This window comes from Pteronotus mesoamericanus, unplaced genomic scaffold, assembly GCF_021234165.1.
Source record: "Pteronotus mesoamericanus isolate MK-2021 breed Mesoamerican mustached bat unplaced genomic scaffold, CSHL_Meso_final contig_25, whole genome shotgun sequence".
Taxonomy (NCBI): Eukaryota; Metazoa; Chordata; class Mammalia; order Chiroptera; family Mormoopidae; genus Pteronotus; species Pteronotus mesoamericanus.
Genome location: NW_026555105.1, coordinates 37196017 through 37219305, shown reverse-complemented (window position 1 = coordinate 37219305; position 23289 = coordinate 37196017). Strand labels below are relative to the sequence as shown.

General features: G+C 40.2%; 1 protein-coding gene across 5 annotated transcripts in view; it reads left to right on the top strand.

The window, feature by feature from the left end:
- DZANK1 (double zinc ribbon and ankyrin repeat domains 1) overlaps positions 1 to 23289 on the top strand; it is a 101451-nt gene that overhangs the window by 4341 nt on the left and 73821 nt on the right. For 2 of the 5 annotated variants that reach the window (XM_054573520.1, XM_054573519.1), the window contains exons 3-6: positions 2752 to 2866; positions 4300 to 4396; positions 5387 to 5454; positions 15082 to 15167. In XM_054573520.1, the coding sequence (XP_054429495.1) occupies positions 2752 to 2866; positions 4300 to 4396; positions 5387 to 5454; positions 15082 to 15167 (366 nt within the window). Of the gene's footprint in view, positions 1 to 2751; positions 2867 to 4299; positions 4397 to 5329; positions 5455 to 15081; positions 15168 to 23289 lie in introns of all 5 variants that reach the window. The other 3 variants (XM_054573517.1, XM_054573516.1, XM_054573518.1) reach the window with 2 other exon arrangements.

Sequence of the window (23289 nt, the reverse complement as noted above, 5' to 3'; positions counted from 1 at the left end):
TCCTTGGGTCCAACTTCTTTGGGACTCTCTGAGCTTGCTGGGTCTCCTGGAAGTCTGTTTCCTTGGCCAGATTGGGGAAGTTCTCCTTCATTATTTTTTCAAATAAGATTCCTCTTCCCCTTCTGGCACCCCTGTGGTCTGGATGCTGGAACGTTTAAAAGTGTCATAGAGGTTCCTAAGCCTCTCCTCACTTTTTTGAATTCTTGTTTCTTCATTCCGATCCGTTTGAATGTTTATCTTTTCCTTCTGCTCCAAATCATTGATTTAAGTCCTGGTTTCCTTCCCTTTACTCTTGGTTCCCTGTATATTTTTCTTTATTTCACTTTGTATAGCCTTCACTTTTTACTCCATTTTGTGACCATATTCAACCATTTCTGTGAGCATCCTGATTATGTGTTTTGAACTGTGCATCTGATAGGTTGGCTATCTCTTTATCACTTAGTTGTATTTTTTCTGGAATTTTGATCTGTTCTTTCATTTGGGCTATATTTCTTTGTCTCCGTGCTCCTGTTATGTTGTAAGAGGCAGGAACCTTTGGTGTTCGCCAGGGTGGGCAACCCAGGTTGCTGCAGTGTGGTGCTGTCTGTTGGGGAGAGGTCCGAGAGGAAATAATGCCACTTGTTTGGCTCTCAGGCACTTTCAGTCACTTCTTTTGCTACCCTCAAACAAATTGGGCCCTTCTGGTGCTGCTTCCCAGGTGGGTAGGTTTGTGTACATTCTGCAACCCTGTGGGTCTCTCTAATGAACTCTCCTGTGTGGCTGGGAGTTTCTCCTGCCGCCACAACCCCCACAGATTTTTACAGCCAGAGGTTTTGAGGCTTTCTTTTCCTGCACTGGAACCCTGGTTTATGCAGTCTGTCTTGCGCCCCAGTTGGTCCTCCCAGTTTATCCACACGCAAATGTGGGCCTGCCTGGTCCTCGAACCGCTGCCTTGCCTTGCATCCTCTCACCCTGGCTGCTTGTCTCCGCCTCTCCTACTGGTCTGGATGAGCGTTTCTTCTTTAACTCCTTGGTTGTTGTACTCCCATACAGTTTGATTTTCTGGCAGTTCTGGTTGTTTTTTTGTTTTTGAATTTGTTGTCTGTCTTTTGTTTGTGTGAGGAGGCAAAGTGTATCTACCTATGCCTCCATCTTGGCCAGAAGTAGGAATTTGAAAATTTTAAAAAGAAAAACATGAAAATGAAACAAAACAACACCTTAATGCACATTATTCTTCTTTATTAAATATAAACATTTGTGTCTTTTTCCTAATTGCTTCCCCACTTTTATTAAAACAAATCATTAAAAATTAACAAGTTAAATAGTACTCTCATACCTAATGCTGTAAGAAGGCTCCTACAGAACATGCAGGTTGTAGTAAAATGGAGTAGTAACATAATGGCAAATCATGTAGTTTGAAGGAAGTAATTTTCCAAAGAGTCTAAAAATAAGATGATTCTTTATGCCTTTTGCTATTTTACTCTGTCCCCACTAAGTATCTATTCTGAAAGCAATGTTAATAATATTTCAGGTGTGCTCATCTTAGGGAAAGTTTTTTATACAAAAAATTTTTGAGTTTTCCGCACAAAAGAAAAATTAGTGCTTGTATATATTTACAATAAAATAGTTCTTTTTCAACATTGCACTGCTTCATTCAAGTCTGTTTCTAGGTACTTAGGATAATTAGTTTCTTAATAAAGATACTGAGGACTTTAAATGAGACTGTTAACTATTAAAGCTCATTAACATCTTAAGAGGAAAAATTGTGGTCATGAAGTTTTGAATGATACATGAATGTATGTATGATGAGATAAGTTGAAAAATAGAATATAGAATAAAAATTACACTGTATTATTTTGATACTGTTTAAAAATACATAGGGGGCAAAAAGCAGAAGAAAACATGCCAAACTTTAGCAGTCATTGCCTCTGTGACAATCTTTTTTTTTCTTGATAATTTTTGTAGGTTCCAAAATTTAAGAGCATTCCTTTTGTAATAAATTTAAAAATCAACAAATAAATGATAAATAAAGAGAATGATCTCCAAAATTATTATATAACCCGTGCTTCTCAACTTTGGCTGCTGAATCAATTACCTATTGCTGCATAACAAACCATTCTGAAACTTAGTGCCTTCTTAGGAATCATTTTATTTGCTCATTATTTTCTGGGTCATCATTTTGTTGTGCATTCACCAAGGCAAGTTTTCTCTTGGCCTTGCCAGAGGTCACTTAAGTGGTTGGTTGCTATCACTTTTTGGCTCACTTTGAGCTGGATAGTCTAAGAAAGCTTGACACACATTTCTGGTGGTTAGTGTTGGCTGTTAGCAGGGCCTTGTGTCTTCAGCAGGCTAGCCTGAGTTTTTTCACATGGTGTCTTCTTACCAGACCTTGAATGCCAGGTTTTGAGTCTCAATGTCATAGAAATGAGCACTAAACTCAGTACAAAGTCACGCAGATAGAGTTTTTTGAAAAGAGCTTGTGCACAAGGGAGTTGACCAGAAAAGAGAAGTTGAGCTTCCTGAGGAGTTCTTGTGGATGGCTCATATGGGGGCTTTGGGATGGGTGTAGGGCTTGAGAATGAGGATGAGGTTAGTTGTTCCATGACTATGCACATGTGGATTATAATCATAACGTGGATTTTAAACCCAATTTAAAATATAATAAATTTAGTAGCTAGACTAAAGGACTTTAATAGTTATATTAATTGCTAGCCACCTTTTTTGGAGTCTTTGTGTAATACACATACTTTTTCTTTTTAAAATAATTTTCAGAGACTGCAGACAGAGTGGCATTGTAACAAAGGTGTTTCAGGTGGACTATGAACCACCAAATACGGTCTCTTCAGAAGATAGTGTTGAAAATGTTCTTGAAGATTCTTCAAAGCAGGCAAGTAAAGAAACTACAATACAGATAGTCATCACATTCTTGATTCCTTCTTTTTCAGTGGTCACATCTTCCTTCTCATTTCAGCACCACAGTCATTCTACCCACATTCAGGTTCTTATAATTGAGATCATTATCAAGCATTGCAAAGTATCATTGTTGATTTCCCCTCTTTGGTCAGCCTTTCTTCTACCCTGCACCTCAGAAATTCCTACCCATTATTACTGCCCATGCTCTAACATCCTCAAAGACTCCCCTTTACCTATTGAAGAAACAGAAACCTTTGACCTGGCATCTTAAATGATCAGTTTCTATCCTTAGTTATCCTTTCTTGCTTTGTGATTCCCCTGTATATACTCCAGCCAAACTAAACTGTGTTTTCTGTGTTCTGTCACTGTTCTCTTAGCACACAGGCCTTTTTCTTTTATACAGTGCTTTGAATATGTGATTACTTTGCTCCTTGTCCATCATGCCCTTGCATTGTAAGCTGCAAGGTGGCAGAGAGCATGTCTACCATACTCGATGCTTTGCACAAGGGCAGGTAGGAGATGGTGGTGAGTGTATATTTGTTGAACAGATGCACCAGACTAATAGAGAGGCCCTCAGTGGGCATAGCCTTCTGTTATGTTGAAATCTTCATTCCCAAATAGCTGCAGAGCCTCACTATGGAGGATGAACTAGACCTATCTAAAAAGGATGTTTGAAACTTCAGTCCCTGGGCTGTGGGTGTCAGTGACATAGATCCAAGGGTAAAAGGGTGAACCAACCCATGGTAAAGTAACCAACTAAAAAGTCTGTCACAAAGATCTCGTTAGGGGTTACATGAAAGTTTTTTGGAGAGTCTCTTCAGCCCAGGAGTGGACCAGAGGCCAAAGAGGAGGCTGTGGGACCAAAGAAGTGGGTGCAGGCAGAGTGTGGGGCTCAAGTATGATCACCAGAGGGATCTACACTGGGCAGGGGCAGCCAGCAGAGGCTGAGCCTATTTTGTGTCAGCAGGTGCTCAGGCTTAATCAGGCATAAGAGACTGAATCCATGGAGAAAGTCAAGAGAGGAGTGTTAAGTATATGGGCAGGTAGTACACACAAGTCCTATCTTGCTCTGATCCCCACCCTGTCCTTGCCTCCTGGATCTGGTGGTACCTCTGTTATTACCCAAATTCCCGTGATAGCAACATCCTGCCTACTTGTGCTGCTACCTGCCTCTTATCTTGGCCACTTGATCTGGTGAGGCCTACCAACCAGATATGCTGCCAACCAAGCAGCACAGAGCTGTGTGTTTCCAGAGTAAGAAGAAGCAGAAGTCACTTTGTAAAAACTACTGTAAATCCTTTCAAGTCAGAAGAACACACTATGATACTGCCTCTACCATGTAACTTTTAATGTTCACATTCTAATGGGCCTAATTAAATGACTGACATGCAATTGTTTCATTTCTAGGAATTGAAAAATGAATTTTTGGCATCAAAACTAAGGAAGAAATCTACAAATAATGAAAATAAACTCGGTTGGAATGTAAACCTTAGAAAGTTTCTAGGTATGACATGAGAGAATGAAGATATTTAGTATTCTATACTCCAAACAGGTTCACAGCTTCTTTTGTCTGCAGGAGGGTTGGAATAATTTGGATTTTATAATTTGAGTTTTAGTGCTATTTTAGCTAATGGCTTGTCCAACAGTCCAACAAATTCAGGTTTATGACTCATCGCAATGAGGGGGGCCACACACCAGAGAACCATGGGGTGTATCACCAAATAAAGGAAAAGACGGTCGATGGTTTGGGAGGAAAGGGTGGTTTCATGTAAATGAAAGCAGTGTTTGAAAGGTTCAAAGCACAACAGGGCTGTGTGCAAGGTTGTCACCATCAGGTATGGACTTCCTAAGGGAACCGGTGTTCTGCTACCTTGGAAAAAACAAAGATAAATGTGACTATTGTGCTCAGAAATCCTCTGAAACTCTGCACCAGAGCTGGAAATTAAAGTTGCTTGCCTGTGTCAAAGTGACTTAGGTCCTCAGGCAACAGTCAAATGTTTCATTTTTATTGATATTATTTGAAACAGCAGCTCCTGGAAATCTGATCTTTTAGAGAACATGGTTTCTTGGCAAGTAAGAGACATTGGTCACTCAAAGGAGTGGAGGTGCTGGTAGGACATTTTACTGCTGTACTCTGTCCTGGGGAGATATATTTTCTGATAAACTTGCAGTTGAAATTATCTATTTTACCAGCCTGATGTGAAATATTTTGGAATGTAGCAGAGCAGATTTTAATTTTCTCAGTCTGGGCTAATTTTTTTTGTTTCTCAGTGCTAGTTCAACCGAGTGAGAGCATTTTTATTTGATTACTATTTTAGGGAAAGAATGTGATGACAGTGGTCCCTTATCTAAAGTTTTCCAACTATGAAAACGTGTTTGCATGATTACCTGTGTAATCACAGATGTTCACAGAATGATGTTTTTGATGTAATTGTAGACCTCGAGGTAGGTGAAAGAAGTGAGCCTAAAACATTGAAAGATCTTCGCTTCTCAGACAGTCCCCTGGAAATCCCAGCTTACCATGAAGAATCAAGTTTTAGATCACCCACCCACCAGTCCCAGGTAACTTCTAAGGAAAATCTTAAGAGTACTAAATATCTACTGTGTTTTTAATGTTTCCTGTGAAATACTTTAAGGCAGTGTTTCCCAGCCTTTTCACCACGTTCCAGAACTGGGAATACTGTGCTGGACAAGAAAGTCTCTTGTACTCACGGAGTTTACATTATTAAGGGGTGGAGTAGCAGATAATAAATATGTAAATAATCAAACAAAAATGTTAAAATTGTGATAAGTATCATGAAGAAGACAACACTGGGTAATGGGATAGAGTAGTGGTTCTCAAAGTGTGGATCTCACACACCAGTAGCACCAATATCACATGGGAGTTAATTAGAAATGCAAATCCTCAGGCCCCACCCCACCACTACTTAATTAGGAACTCTGGAGGTGGGCCCACTAATCTGCTTTAATTAGCCCTTCTTTGAGGCACACTCAAGTTTGAGAACCGCTGAGAGAGAGAATGACCATGAAGAAGTGTGTTCTAATTCAGGGTAATAGGGGAGAGCATTCTTGAAAAAGTGACATTTGAATTGAGCCTTCAAGATGAACAGAAGTTGGCCCTGCAAAGATCTTGGCAGCAGTAATGACAAATATAGCAAAGTGGGACTTTGCTACCAAACAAAAGTGAGGTTCGGCTGTCCGCAGCCACCCATAGGCAAATTCTGAAGGCAGAGGTTTGGTGAGAAAAGGAAAGAGGGTCTTTTTTTTCCCAAAAGCTGCACAATCTGGGAGGATGGCAGTCTGCTGCCCCAAAACCCATCTCCTCCGGAATACCCAGAGGAAAACCCAGCCACCCTCTGCCAGACCAGTCTGGGGCTGTGCCCAGAGTTCCTTCTCCCATTCAAAATACTGTACTTTGGGAATTGCAAGAAGCTGCTGAGTCATCCTCCAAGCAGCTCAGCTTCTCTCCCAGCCACTGTCGGGCCTCAACCTCCCTTCTTTTCAGAGCTGCCATTGACCATGCAGCTTCCAGGGCCAGCCAGTCTCACAAGCCCTGGCCTCCACATCTGTGAAGTGTGTCTGGAAGCATTGAGCCATTTCTCCCTTCCCTCAGTTTATATTGCCCTGCCCAAACTTGTGTGCACTCCAGGAGTGTCTGTACACCCTAGCCAATCCTGTCCTTTTCCCAGCCTAGACTGACAGGACAGTACCTCCCCCAACTATCATGTTGACTTCTAGGTCACATGAGGCTTTTTCCTCTAGGGCTGAAAGAGAGTGGAAAGGCTTTTAGCCTTAGTCAGATATTTAATTTGCTTCATGATCACTCAGTGCAAAGACCTCCTCCTGCTGCATCTTCACGGGAGTGGGGAGCAGGGGACAGAAATCTGTCCTCACACACCACCTAGCTTGTTTACCCAGGCAGCACGGCTTTACCCACACTGCCTTGGGCATTTCCTGTGGCTCTTGCCTCACTCAGGGCGCCTGTCAGGTTACGCTGGTATCAGAGTGTGAGCAGGCTGGTGTGGAGAGTAAGGCAGGAGGTAAAGTGGGAGTGGTAGACTGGGGCAAGAGCATGGAGAGCTATGGTTCTCAAGCATGGCAGCATGCTAGAATCATCTGAGGGGCTTCAAACCAATCCCAGGAACCCCAGTTCAGAAATTTGATTTAATTGGTTTGGTGTAGGGTTTGGGCATAGTTTTATTTATGGTTTAAATTCATCCACATGTGATTCTAATGAGCAGGCATGATTGGAAATCACAGATACTATGGGTGAGTCCCATTAAAAGGAGTTTGAATTTTCTACTCTCCATAAATGGAATCCATTTGGACAGTAAGACATGATCTCATTTACATTAAAAGAAGAGGAGAAGTAAAGGTTTCCCCTTTGGCCATTGTATGGAGATTAAGCTGCAGAAGAATTAGAGGGGAATATCATTTGGGAGGCTATGAGAGATGATGATGATTTGTACCAATGTTGTATAAGTGGTAATCATTTAAATGTGTTTTGGAGGTAGAGTGATGGGTTTGGCTGAGGAATCGAATGGACAGGATGAAAGAAAATAAAAAGTCAAGGATGACTCTCAGGGTTCTGGCATGAGCATCTGGAGGTGATGGTACCATTAACTGAGATGAAGAAGATAAGAGAGGAGACAGGTGTTCAAGGGCTCATTAGAGACTCAAGTGGAGGTGTTAAATAGACTGAACTTGCCATGCAAATTCAAGCCCAGAGGAGAAGTCAGGGCTGGAAATATATGTATGTGGAAACATTTACTGTACCACGGTGGGCAAAAGTAGGTTTACAGTTGTTTGTATGGAAAATACAATAATTAATAAATATAATACAAGAATAAACTCTATGTTTTACATACTCATAACCGTAGACTTACTTTTGCCCACCCCTATATAGATGGTAAAGCTTGGGTCAGTATAATATCACTTGCGAAGCGTATACAGAAAAAGGAAATAGTACAAGACAAGATCCTTGACTTAGAGGTTGAGTAGAGGAGGAGGAAGAGCCTGAGAAGTAGGAAGAAAGGAAAAAAAAAAAAGAAAGGAAAAGCAAAAAAAAGGAAGGATTTCAGGAGAAGGCGGTGGTCATCTATGTGAAGTGTTACTGGGATTCAAATTAGACAAGGACAGGGACTTGCCCACTGGATTTGACAAGATGGACATAATTTATGACCTCAATAAAAGCTACACACACACACACACACACACACACACAGATACATACACACACACATAACCATATAACAAGAAAAATGCTTATACTAGTTGCCTACTATTACTATTATAGCAATTTGATTTTTCAATGTTTATAAAATCCAATGTAGAATCTTGACTTCTAAGGACAACCCAAAAGCCCTTGCTCTCTTCCTCTAATCTGAGCCCCAGGGAGAGGATACATTGAATGACATTTTTATCCAGCCACAACTGTTTCTTGTGTATCCGTGATTCCAAATCTACTCACATTATAAGTATAAAGATTGAAAAGCATTGTTTCCAAACCTGGTTGAACATTACAATCATCTGGGGTCGGGGGGACTTTGAAAAGTGTGTGTGTGTGTGTGTGTGTGTGTGTGTGTGTGTGTGTGTGTGTTTCCAGCTACCCCTCCTGAAATCCTCCTAGATAATCTGATTTCATAAACCTGGATGGAGTTCATGGTAGACTTTGATGATCAGCCTAGTTAGAAGACTAATAGTCCTTATCTCAAAAGCAAGCTCTTTCCTCCACTTCCAATCTATAATGCTATGGTATAACTCAGTCTAACTTCCTGATTTCTTTCATCAGCCCACTCACTATATTTTCTGGAGGACCACAAAGCCCAGGCCAAAGGACCACACACCTAGTAAGGTCTGCTTGCAAACCTCACTAAGCAAAAGGACAACCATCCCTACAAGAGAACATTGCCCTTTCCAGTCTTCTGGAAAGAATGATTACCTGGTTACCAAATAGACTAATGAGCACACACAACTCTTGTGAACAATGCTTATGGGTTGCTCAAATAAGAAACAGCTTCTGAGATTTAAAAAGTATCATTTTGAAGAATGGATGGTATATGACAAAACACAATCATAACTATTTTCACATCCTTTTTTATCTTTAATATGTTTAGAAAGAATTATTTTGTCTGTGCAAGGATATTTGGATTACCTCATTCACCTAGTTATTTAAGAATTGTTTCCACACTGAATCAAAGAGACTTAACTGACATATATAGAACCTTACATCCCAAAGAAGAAAAATACACATTCTTTTCAAATGCTCATGGCAGTTTTTCAAAGATAGACCACATGATAGGACACAAAGCAAGCCTCAGCAAATTCAGGAAAATTGAAATAATACCAAACTTTTTCTCAGACCACAAGGCCTTGAAACTCGAAATCAAACTCAAAGAGAAACTTCAAAAACTTGGAAACTCATGGAGACTGAACAGTACACTTTTAAACAATGAATGGGTCAATAATGAGATAAGAGAAGAAATCAAAAAATTTCTGGAAACAAATGAAAATGAACAGACAACTGTCCAAAACCTATGGGACACAGCAAAGGCGGTCCTGAGAGGGAAGTTCATAGCAATACAGGCTTACCTTAAAAAGATAGAAACATTTCAAATAAAAGACCTAACACTACAACTTGAAGAACTGGAGAAACAACAACAAATAAATCCCAGAGCAAGTAGAAGGAAGGAAATAGTCAAGATTAGAGCAGAACTGAATGACATAGAGACAAAAAGAACAATTCAGAGGATCAACCAATCCAGAAGCTGGTTCTTTGAAAAGATTCATAAAGTGGACAAACCTTTAAGCAGACTCATCAAGAATAAAAGGGAGAGGACCCAAATTAATAATATCAGAAATGAAAGAGGAGAAATAACAACTGATACCACAGAAATACAAATGATCATCAGAAACTATTATGAACAATTATATGCCAAGAAATTTGAAAATCTGGATGAAATGGACAAATTTTTAGAAAAGTATAATCTTCCAACACTGAAGGAGGAAGAAACAGAAAGCTTGAACAGCCCGTAACAGTTGGGGAAATTGAAGCAGTCATCAAGAAACTCCCAGCACACAAAAGTCCAGGGCCAGACGGTTTCCCAGGAGAATTTTACAAAACATTTAAGGAAGAGCTAACCCCTGACCTTCTCAGACTATTCCAAAAAATCCAAGAGGAGGGAAGACTGCCAGACTCCTTCTATGAGGCCAGCATCACCCTGATCCCCAAACCAGATAAAGACCCTACAAAGAAAGAAAACTACAGGCCAATTTCGCTGATGAACATAGATGCTAAAATCCTCAACAAAATATTGGCAAACCGCATCCAGCAATACATTCAAAAGATTATCCATCACGATCAAGTGGGATTCATCCCAGGGATGCAGGGATGGTTCAATATACGCAAATCAGTAAACGTGATACACCACATAAATCAAAGAAAAGACAAAAACCACATGATCATCTCGATAGATGCAGAAAAAGCATTTGACAAGGTACAGCACCCATTTATGATCAAAACACTCAGCAAAATGGGAATCAATGGGGCATTCCTCAACGTAATAAAGGCCATATATGAAAAACCTACAGCCAATATCATACTCAACGGGCAAAAACTGAAAGCTTTCCCACTAAGATCGGGAACACGACAAGGATGTCCGCTCTCACCGCTTCTTTTCAACATCGTATTGGAAGTCCTAGCCACAGCGGTCAGACAAGAGAAAGAGATAAAAGGCATCCAAATAGGAAAGGAGGAAGTAAAACTATCATTGTTTGCAGATGACATGATAGTGTACATAGAGAACCCTGTAGACTCTACCAAAAAACTCCTCAACCTAATAAGTGAATTTGGCAAAACAGCAGGATACAAAGTCAACATTCAGAAATCAAAGGCGTTATTGTACACCAGCAATGCAATAGAAGAAGAAGAAATCAGGAAAAATATACCATTCGATATAGCACGAAAAAAGATAAAGTACCTAGGGATAAATTTAACCAAAGACACAAAAGACCTGTATGCAGAAAACTATACAACATTGAAAAAAGAAATTAAGGAAGACACAAATAAATGGAAGCATATACCGTGCTCATGGATTGGAAGAATTAATATCCTTAAAATGTCCATACTACCAAAAGCAATTTATAGATTCAACGCAATCCCTATTAAGATACCAATGACGTATTTCACAGAAATAGAACAGACATTTCAAAAATTTATATGGAACCATAAACGACCTCGAATAGCTGCAGCAATTTTGAGAAAGAAACACAAAGTAGGAGGGATCACAATACCGGACATCAAACTCTACTACAAAGCCACTATACTCAAAACAATCTGGTACTGGCACAAGAACAGACCCATAGACCAGTGGAACAGAATAGAAAGCCCAGAAATAAGCCCAGGTCTCTATGGACATCTAATATTTGACAAAGGGGGCAGAAGCATAAAATGGAGCAATAACAGCCTCTTCAACAAATGGTGTTGGGAGAGCTGGATGGCTACATGCAAAAAATTGAAATTGGATCATCAGCTGACACCATACACAAAAATAAACTCAAGATGGATAAAAGACTTAAATATAAGTCGCAACACCATCAAAGTCCTAGAGGAGAACATTGGCAGGAAACTCTCAGATATCCCATGCAGCAATTTTTTCACGGATATGTCTCCTAAAGCAAGGGACATAAAGGAAAGAATAAACAAGTGGGACCTCATCAAAATAAGAAGCTTCTGCACGGCTAAAGAAAACATCAGCAAAATGAAAAGGGAGCCAACCATTTGGGAAAATATATTTGCTAATGATACATCAGATAGAGGTTTGATCTCCAAGATATACAAAGAACTCACTCGACTTGACTCCAAGAAGACAAACGATCCAATCAAAAAATGGGCAAAGGACCTGGGCAGATGCTTTTCTAAGGAGGAGATACAGAGGGCCCAGAGGCATTTGAAAGGATGCTCTGCATCACTAGCCATTAGAGAAATGCAGATCAAAACCACCATGAGGTACCACCTCACACCGGTCAGAATGGCCATCATAAACAGATCCACAAACAACAGGTGCTGGCGAGGCTGTGGAGAAAAGGGAACTCTAGTCCACTGTTGGTGGGAATGCAGACTGGTGCAGCCACTATGGAAAGCAGTGTGGAATTTCCTCAGAAAGCTGAAAATGGAACTGCCTTTTGATCCAGCGATTCCCCTGCTGGGACTATACCCTGAGAACACCAAAACGCCAATACAAAAGAACCTATGCACCCCAATGTTCATAGCAGCACAATTTACAATAGCCAAGTGTTGGAAGCAACCTAAATGCCCATCAGTAGATGATTGGATCAAAAAATTATGGTACATATACACAATGGAATACTACGTAGCAGAAAGAAAAAAAGAAGTACTAAACTTCGCAACAGCATGGATGGAACTGGAGAGCATCATGCTAAGTGAAATAAGCCAGGGGGCGAAAGACAAATACCATATGATCTCACCTATAAGCGGAACCTAACCAACAATGCAAAGAAGCAAGGCAAATATGGCCAGCAACACTGAAAGGAAAAGAAATCAACAGAGACAAGAGGGAAGGGGGGTGCAGGGAAAGGGAAGGGAAGGGGAAAGTCAAGGAACATATAGCAAGGACTCATGGACAAAACCAAAGGGGAAGAGCTGAGGGAGGGAAGGTGGGAGGGGGCAAGGGAAAGGGGGGGGGGGAAGGCAGAGACAAATGTATTTAAAAAGTAAATAAATTAATAAAAAAAAAAAAAAAAAGAAACTCCAAGAAAAAACAAAACAAAAAAAAAAAAAACAAAAAAAAAAAAAAGAATTGTTTCCAAGGGAAAGATAGAATAAAACATTATGTAAAGATTTAAAGATTCAGAATCCTAAAAAAAAGGGAATATGGGGGCAAGTTTAGGGAATTTGACAAGCAGTCAGAGGGCCAAAGGAGCCAGGAAAGGACCAAAAAATGTTTATCTTCCATTTCTTTTCTTCATATTGATAAGAGATTCTTCTCAATATTCCAGCTCAATCCCACCAAAAGCATACTTCAGCAAAGATCAGAGTTAATGACTCTGGTGGTATTACAACATGTCAGTAACCACCAGGGAGACAAGATGTCTCTGAGCTAAGCATCTGGTCTGGGGGTCACCATCAGGGGCCAGGCAGCAGAGTAAATTTGTGAGACAGCCTGGGTGGAAGATAAAAGACAGCTGATACATGGATTTAGTGTCAAAGCACAAATTTGGGAGTTCTCTGGCCAGGTGGAATGACCCATCAGCTAAAGGGGTCATTTCTACTCAGCTCTAGCCAACCTTTGGCAAGAAGACCCCCAGGGATGTCCAATCTTTTGGCATCTCTGGGCCACACTGGAAGAAAAGTTGCCTTAGGCCACACATTAAATACATTGCGATGCATAATCGCAAAAATATCTCATAATGTTTTAAGTAAATTTATAATTTTGTGTTGGGCTGCATTCATAGCCATCCAGGACTGCAGGTTGGACACCTCTGGATAGGCTCACTGTTGCCACGTTTGAGGAATTTTCAAGAGAAGCCAGAAACCTGCATCTTTATGTTATAACCTAATTGTAAATTATAGCAATTACTTCAACATTTGTTTGAAAAAAGAATTTGTATATTTGAGCCAAATACAACTCAAAGGCAGACCAAATTTGGTCAATAGACCACCACTTTGACACTTTTGGTCTAGGCCATGTTGGATCTGACAAAAAAACAACTAAAACCCTTTGACTGATCTCCATTGCCTGCAGCATAAAGTCTGGGATCCTAAGCTCAGCCTACAGGCATTGTTGTAGAAGTATACTGTTGATGTGGCCTCCAGCAAGTGACTTGGATTTTCTGAGCCTCAGTAGCGTCTTCATCTCAAAAATGATGAATATATGTGCCATTAGATATGATACACTAAGATGGACACATTATCATTTCTCTGGTATTTGTACCAAAATGTGTGAGTGAATCCAATCACAAGGAAACATGAGACAAAACCAAAGTGAAGGGGATTTTACAAATTATCTGACCTGTCACTCTTCAAAAATGTCAACATCACGAAGGATAAAGACAGACTGAGGAACTATTTCCTCAGATTAGAAGAGTCAAAAGAGACATGACGACTAAAAGAAAGTATAATACTAGAGTTAATTTTAGAACAAGAAAAATATAGCTTAGCTATGAAGGACATCATTGACACAATTAATAAAATTTGAATAAAGATCTGTAGATTAGATAATATATTATTGTTACTTTTTCTGGTTTTGACAATTGTACTATTGTGTAAAAGGACATCCTTGTTTATAGGAAATGCACACTGAAGTATTTAGAGACAGAGGACATTGTTACTGGAGCTCATTCTCCATGATTCAGAAAGAGATAGAGAGAAAATGAAATCACTTGGGGCAAAATGTTAACATGAATGACTGCTCATACTGCTTATACAGGAGTTATTGGCACAATCCTTGCAACTTTTCTGTAAATTTGAAATTACAAAAAGTAAATGTTACAAGAATAAAACAAAATGGAGATAATATTACCCACCTCCTAAGGTCATTGTGAAATGTTAAGGAGATAATGGCTACAAAAAAATGCCTGGCATATTTGACTATTCCAGACCCTCCATAAGTGTTAGCTTCTTCCCTTTATGCTCCTTCTTCAAACTTCTTTCTGCCTCATTCTCCTACCACTTAGACAGATAGACCACATAAAACCATCTGAGTCCCATGATAGGCCATGTACTGTAATATTTATCATTCTCCCTCCTTGCATCAAACACAGTGCCTGGTACAAAGTGGATGCTCAAATAAGTATGTTGAAGTGAGTTAAATGTTTGTGGATTACAGCAGACAGTTACTGCATTTATTCTTTTAGGTGAGTCCTTTTGAGTTTCCTAGGGGTATAATCTTTGAGAAAAATCTATGCTTACTTAGGTTTCTAAAATCTTGTCTGTCTCAAGGTAAATTCAGATTTCTTGTAAACTTATGTTTTAATGTAATGTACATATCTGATTACAAATAGCATTTTAATTTTTAATGTTAGGTTAATCTAATCATTATTTATGATTTCCCCAATCATGGTTTTTAAACGGTGGATGCTGGATGTAAGAAAAAAATGTTAAAATTAATTTTAATGAAATTTTACTATACCACAGATTTTACCATGGTTCTATTATATTCTCAATTTTAGTTCCCTGGTTTTGCACACATAACTGGCCATAAGAGTTTGACAAGCACAGAGATCATGAGAATTCAAAGGGAGACAGACTTTCTCAAGTAAGTAATCTCATTCTCTTTACTGTTTCTTAAAGCCTTCTAAGACACACTGTGGTCAAAAAAGAATTTAAGGATGGAACATAATAGTGTTTGCCCACCCCAACAGTTTTTTATTAAATTATTACAGATATTAAAGCCAGAATTGGCATAAAATACACTGTACTTATGTAATGAGTACAATTGGCATACATGTATAAGTTTAAAACTATCACCTTAGTTAAGAAAATGAACAAATCTATCACCTTCAAAAGTGTTGTACCTTTTTGAAATTCCTCTTTTGTGCCCCTCCTCATTCATAGGCAACTGTTGATCTGCTTCTTGTTACTATAGCTTAGTTTGCATTTGATTTCATATGTAAATAAAATGATTCAGTTAGTACCCTTTTTTTGGCCAGCTTCTTTAACTTAGCCAAATTATTTTGAGATTCACCCATGTTGTTGCATGTATAAAACATTTATTTCTCTTTAATGTTAAATAGTATGAAACTGTATGAATACATCACAATTTGTTTATCCAGTTACCTATTGATGGATAGCAGGGTTGTTTCCAGGTTTTGGCTGTGACAGATAAAGCTCCTATGAACATTTGTGTACAAGTAGTCATGTACAGATACTTTAATTTCACTGAGATAAGTACCTAGCAATGGAATGCCAGGGCCATATGATAAGTATATATTTAACTTAAAAAAAACCCTGTCAAACTGTTTTCCAAAGAGGTTGTACCATTTTACATTCCCACCAGCAGTGTAAGAGAGCTACATCCCCACAAACACTTTTATTTTTGTTTTTGTTCATTTCAAAATGTGAAATGGCAGTGAGATGGCAGATGTGGTTTTTTAATCATTTTTTTATTTTCAATTACAGTTGGCATATATTATTATTATATTAATTTCAGGCATACATCCCAGTGATTAGATATTACATAACTTAATAAGTCATCATCCCAAATCCATCTGACACCATACATAGTTATTAGGCTATTATTGACTATTCCCTATGATGTATTCTACATTCCCATGACTATTCTGCAACATACAATTTGTACTTCTTAATCACTTCACCTTTTTCACCCATCTCCCTGAATCTCCCTCCATCTGGCAACCATCAAAACACACTCTGTATCTATGATTCTGTTTCTGTTCTGCTTATTCATTTATGTTGTCTTTTAGATTTAATTGTTGATAGATATGTATTTATTGCATTTTATTGTTCATATTTTTTATCTCCTTCTTAAAGATCCTTTAACATTTCATATAATACTGGTTTGGTAGTAATGAACTCCTTTATCTATTTCTTGTCTGGGAATCTCTTTATCTGTCCTTCAATCTAAATGACAGCTTCACTGGGTAGAGTAATCTTGGTTGTAGGTCCTTGATTTTCACACTTTGAATATTTCCTGCTAATCCCTTCTGGTCTGCAAAGTTTCTGTTAAGGAATCAAATCCTTTGCAAGTAACTACTTTTCTCTTGCTGCTTTTAAGATTCTCTCTGTCTTTAACCTTTGGCATTTTAATTATGATGTGTCTTGGTGTGGGCCTCTTCAGGTTTATATTGTTTAGGATTTTCTGCACTTCCTGGACTTGTATGTCTATTTTCTTTACCAAGTTAGGGAAATTTTCTGTTATTATTTTTTCAAATAGTTTCTCAATTTCTTGCTTTCTCTTACCTTCCAGCACCTCCATGATGCAAGTGTAGATATACTTGAAGTTATACAGAGGCTTCTTACACCATCCTTATTTTTTTAAGATTATTTTTCCTTCTTACTGTTCTGATTGTTACTTCCTTATATTCCAAATCACTGCTTCATCCTCTACTTCATCTAATCTACTGTTGATTCCCTGTAAATTGTTCTTTATTTCAATTAGTGTATTCTTCCTTTCTAACTTTCTTTTTTATGCTGTTGAGGTTCTCACTTAGTTCCTTGAGCATCCTTAAACCAGTGTTTTGAACTCTGCATTTATTAGGTTGCTTGTTTCCATTTTGTTTTAGTTCTTTTTCTGGAGTTTTGTTTTGTTCTTTCATTTGGGCCCTATTTCTTTGTCTCCTCATTTTGGTAGCCTCCCTGCATTTGTTTTTATGTATGGTAGAGTGGCCTAATGTAATGTGTGTCCTGTAGGGTCCAGTGGCACAGCCTATCACTGTATCACCCTAGCTGGACACTTGAGGTGTGCCCTTCATGTGGGCTGAGTACATCCTCCTCTTGTAATTGAGCCTTGATTGCTGTTGGCATGTCAATGGGAGGGATTTACCCAGGCCAATCTGCTTCAAAGAGTGGTGATGACTTCCAACCTCCATGGAGGATCAACTGTGCAGGGCCCACTCCATAGGGTAGGTGTTACTTCAGCAGGGCTCAGTTGCCCACTAAGTCCATCCCTTGAGTATGTCACTTATAGAGGTGGTTGGGTGGTGGTGCTTCAATGTAGTCTGAAGCTGTCCACTGGATGTGCAGGCTCTGGGGCCTCCTAGGAGGTTCAGGCTAAGGTCAGCCACCACCTGTGTCCTGCCCAGGGCCACCCAGCATAACTTACAAAGCAAGGTCAAGCTGAGAACCAAGGCTGGCAGCTGCTAGTGCCAGGCCTGGGGCCATTTAGTGAGAGGTCCATGGCTCACTGAGGCTAGATCTGCTTGTGTGAGAGATTTGAGGTGAAACTGAAGCATGAGCCAAGACAAGCCATTTGTATGAAAAAGCCACTGGACACAGCTTGGGTGGCCTGAAAGTTGGATGGGGCCGGGCCTCAGGGAATCATCAGAGTGGAGCACACAGTGTGAGCTGGTTTTATGGAGTCTCAGATATTACACCCACCTGCTGGCTCTGTGAGGAGAAGTCTCATCAAAAGAACAATGGCCTCTGCCATCACTTCTGTTTAGGAGAAGGCTGCCATTTCATTTCTTACCCTGATGCCAAACAATTCAGTTCCCTCCCTGTTTATCTCTAGTGATTTTCTAGCAATGCCCCATGCTGGAGCTCAGAGGGAATGATTCCAAGTCCGTCCGTGCATGGACCCTTTAAGAGGAACTGTCTGGGACTCCAGAAGCCTTTATCTTTTTCAGACTTAATCCCCTCTGGTTTTTTACAGCCAGAATTTGTGGGGACTTCTCTTCCTGGCACTGGAACACTGGGCTATGGGTCCGGATGTGGGGCTAGGATCCACTGTTCCTCACGGGAGACCTCCACATTTGAGATATCCCTCCCGATTTTTATCTGTTTTATGTCAGTGTGGGACCATCCTATTCTGCTTCATTGCTCCTCCTACCAGTCTCAATGTGGTTTCTTCTTTAATTCTGTAGTTGTAGGACTTCCATTCAGCTTGATTTCAGGTGGCTCTGCATGATGATTGTTCTGTAGTTTAGTTGTAAGTTTGGTATGGTTATGGGAAGAGGTGAGCACTGTGTTTACCTACACAGCCACCTTGACAGGAAGTCCCTGGATATGGTTTTAATTTGCATTTCCCTGGTGACTAATTATTTCAAACATCTTTTAATGTGCTTACTTGCTCTTTATACATCTTCTTTAGGAAAGTGTTCAAACTTTTTGTATGTTTTAAAAATTGGGTTCTATATCTTTGCATTATAGAGTTATTTACGCTTTCTTGTGTTAGACATATGTTTTGCAAATATGTTCTTCCAGTCTTTGGATTTTCATTTTCCTGTGAAAGTTTTTTTCCCCCGAAGAGCTAAAGTTTTTACTTTTGATGAAATCTAATTAATTTATTTTTCTGTTATACATCCTGCTTATCTTGATATATTTAAGAAATATTTTTCAAACCCAGGACATATCCCACTTACTGAGTTCCTCCCTCCCTCCCTCCCTCCCTTCCTTCCTTTTTTCCTTAGTCTGGAATGTTTATTGAGTAAAGGGTAAGGGGAGTGGGTAGGAATGGGGAATGTAAAAAGGAACTGTGCTGTGCTCTTTTGACAAATATTTATGTGGACAACAATTCACCACTTTGAAGCAAAAAACCAGGGTTCAGAGATGTTAAATCACTTGCAGAGGCTTACACGCACAGGTGGGCTGGAACCTAGTTGCAAGTGGCTCCCAGGCCCAGGGAGGGACAAGGACTTGATCTACATTACACAACTAGGGAGAAAGGGAGGGAATGAATGAAGGAATGATGTTTCTCCCTCTAAGTAGATCAGTAAACTGAGGCCTAGTGTAAGGCAGTAGCCTAAGCAGAGACAGGGAGTGTGTATGATTATGCTGCTGTGTGGGTCATATGCCAAGGCCAAGAGCTGGGTCTGGACTTAATGGAGGCACACATGCTGTGCCATCTCTACAGTGTCCTGGAAGCAGTGTGGGCAGAGCAGGCAGGTTTGTGGGCACGGTGCAGGGACAGGTGGCTGGAGTGCTCGAAGTTTGCATGTGAAGGACTTGAGTTCTGAGTGTGATGTGCAGTAGCTCTGCAGTTGTAGGGTGCTGGCAACTGTAACCCTTGCAAGAGCTAGGCTTTCCTGGGGGTGGTTCGTGGTGGCCTCCTCCAGCTGCTTTGTGTTCATGTAGGGGACCTTGTTGGCATTAATGAGCAGGTGGCAGCCCAGCTGTGGGAGTTGGGGCCCCACCACCAAGGGAGTGGAGGAGGGACCTTCCATCTCACAGGAAAGGGGAGACTTGCAGGGTGGTGGGTCCATAGCCTCTGGAGAAGAGGACTAAGTTGTTTGGTTTTTTTTAAATGTTTCTTCTATAAGTTTTCTTTCTTAATTTAGGTCTGTAGTCCATATTTAGTTAATTTTGTATGTGGTGTGAGGTAATGGTTCAGGCTCATTTTGCATATGGATATCAATTTATTCCATAAAAGATGATCTTTTCCCCCATTGAATATTTTTGGCATCTGTTTCTGGATTCTATAGTCTGATCTAATGATGTTCGTCTATATTTATTTATTTATTAGCACAGGACAGTTTTATAATAAACCTTGAAACCAAATATTGTGAATTCTCCAATTTTGTCCTTTTTAAAAAATTAATAAATTTATTGGGGTGTCATTGTTAATAAAATTATATAGATTTCAAATGTACAATTCTATAACACATTATCTCTATATTGTATTATGTGTTTACTGCTCAAAGCTAAGTCTCCTTCCATCACCATATTTTAGAGCCCCTTTATCCTCTTCTATTTCCTCCTTTGTTTTCCTTTTTTTAAATTATATTTTATTGATTATGCTATTACAATTGTCTTGATTTTACCCCTTGCCCCCTCCTACCCAGCACCCCCTATTCCTTCAGGCAATTGCCCTGCTGCCCCCATGTTCATGTCCATGGGTAATGTATATAAGTTCTCTGGCTACTCCATTTACTATACTATACTTTATATCCCCATGGCTACTCTGTAACTAATTTTGTACTTCTTAATCCCCTCACCTCTTCATTCATTCTCCCTCTCTCCCCTCCCTTCTGACAACCATCTAGTAACTAGCTACTTTTCTCTTGCTGCTTTTAAGAGTCTCTCTTTCTTTAAACTTTGGAATTTTAATTATGATGTGTCTTGGAGTGGGCCTCTTTGTATCTATCTTGTTTAGGACTCTTTGTGCTTCCTAGACTTGCATGTCTATTTCCTTCACCAAATTAGAGAAATTTTCTTCCATTATTTCTTCAAATAGATTTCCTATTTCTTGCTCTTTATCTTCTCCTTCTGGAACCATTATGATGTGAATGTTGGACCCCTTGATGTTGTCCCAGAGGATGTTTGTATTGTCCATATTTTTTTGGATTCTTTTTTCTTGTTGTTCTAGTAGGTTGTTATTTCTTTCTTATATTCCAAATTATTGATTTGATTCTCGGCATCATCCACTCTACTGTTGTTTCCCTGTAAATTGTTCTTTGTTTCAATTAGCATATCCATTTTTTAAAAAATTTTATTATTAAGTCATTTTTATTCTATTTGAGTTGTCTGTTTTCCCCCCTTAGCCCTCTTCCACCCAACCCACCCTGTCCCCCTCTCCCACAGTCAATTCCCACTCTGTTGTCCATGTCCATGTACCATTCATACTTGTTCTTTGTTTAGTCCCTTCTCCTTCTTTAGACCATTGTCCTCTTTCCCCATCCCCTCTGGTCACTCTCAGTCTGCTTTATGTTTCCTTGCCTGTGGTTTATTTTGTTAGTTAGTTTATTCTGTTGAATAGATTCCACTTACAGGTGAGATCATATGGTATCTGTCTTTCACTGACTGGCTTATTTCACTCAGCATAATTCTCCAGTTCCATCCAGGTTGTCACAAAAGGTAGGAGTTCTTTCTTCCTTTCTTTTTCTCTTTTTTTAAATGCAGATTTTATTTTTTTTAATTGTCAAGATTCATTAAATAATATTAAAAAATTAAATACATTTTAAAGCCTCAGCAATTACAACAATATGACACCATCACAGAAATAATCAAGTAGATCAATGAAATAAAATGAGCATTCTAGAAACAAATGTATATACCTGTCTAACAATGTAAGATATGATTAAATTGATATTTCAAATCAATGGGGAAAATAGGCTTATTCAACAATAAGGTGCAAGAAGCACTATTATTTGAAAGCAAAAAAATATAGAGCCCTATTTCACACATTACACAGGCAATATTCAGGTGAGTTAAAAATCAATATGTAGAATTTAAGGAGTTTTAGAAGAAAATAGAACTAATATTTTTCATGACCTGAAATAGAATATTCAAACCCAGAAGTTATAAAGTAAATTTTAACTATATAGTAATATACATATAAAAAAGTTAGAGTGGAGAAATCACCTGGAAAACAATGGAATGATAGTGGGAGAGGAGCCTTGGAGCCGTAGACAGAGGATTTAACTATCACACATCCCAACTGAGAAGTGTGGTAGAGGCTCGAGAAGGTGGGCTGCGCTCCACGGCCACCAGCACCAGAGGGACATTGAAACGGCCAGTTAGCTCCCCCTGAGAAGAATGGTGTCTGAATCATAAACAGGGACCTCTAGACTACAGCAGCTAAAACCAGGAAAACACACAGACACAACACAACCCCGAAAAGCTTAGGGGTACGCTCTGCCAGAGACAGGTAGCTGGGGATGCAAAGAGACATTTAAAGGGCCAACGCAACAATTTGCAGTGGCAGCCGCTCTCCTTGATCTCTGGGTAAAGGCGGCAGCAGCCTGGGAAAGGTGCCTGGGAAAAGATTGGTGAGGAAAACTTTGTGAAGAGAACTGAGACAGTGGCCGTCGCAGCCACGGTGATAACTCACCTCCGATTCTGAAGCTACCATCTCGCTCAGGCATAAGGGAATCAATTAACCTGCCTTTTATGCACTGCTTGCGCGTGTGTGAGCTGGGGGGCTGAGTGCAGACTATCTGGGAGAGCCTTGAGGAGAGACAGGAGACAGAGGCATTGGGGAAAGAACAGGAGGAGGAACCGGGGAGTCCCAACTCCCTCCCCATTCGGTAGTCTCCATTTTGGTGCTGGAGGAGGCGCCCCCAAAGAGGCAGAAGCAGGGTGCAGACGAGCCAGACGGTCCACAATTACAACGTGGTCAGCAGAAATAGTGGATCCCTGGCCGAAGGGGTCACAGAACTGCCCAGAGACCCCTGAGGAGACACTGGGGACAGAGGTGTTGGGGAAAGAACAGGAGAAGTAACCAGGAGTCCCGACTCCTCCTTTCCTTAGTCTCCACTGTGTGGGAACAAACCCACCCCCAAAGAGCCAAAAGCTGAAAAACACACAATAGACAGTGCAAAACCACCCAGTGCAGGGGCACACTCTTGTACCGAGGGGCTGGCGAGGGTTGGTGAATGTGTGTGTGGACCCGCGCGGGCTGGCGAGGACTCCTGCAGTTTGGCGCCCAGGGGGCCTGGGAGGGAGTGCGCAGATCAGTGGGGGCCGGCATAAACCGACCAGCGTGGGCCCCCAGTGCAGAGTGGTCTGCAGAAATAGTGGATCCCAGGCCAAAGGGGTCACAGAACTGTCCAGCGTCCCTGGAGGAGAGACTGGAGACAGGATTAACTGGAGAGTCCTGGAGCTGACTTCCTACCATTTCTGTAGTCTCCATTTTCTGTGGGTGGGGGACACTGCAAAAGAGCCAAAAGCAGGGAGAGCACAAAATAGAAGACCCTAAACTGACCAGTGCTTGGGTGCCCGCCAGGTGAGGGGCCAGACAAGTGTGCAAGGTCGCGAATAAG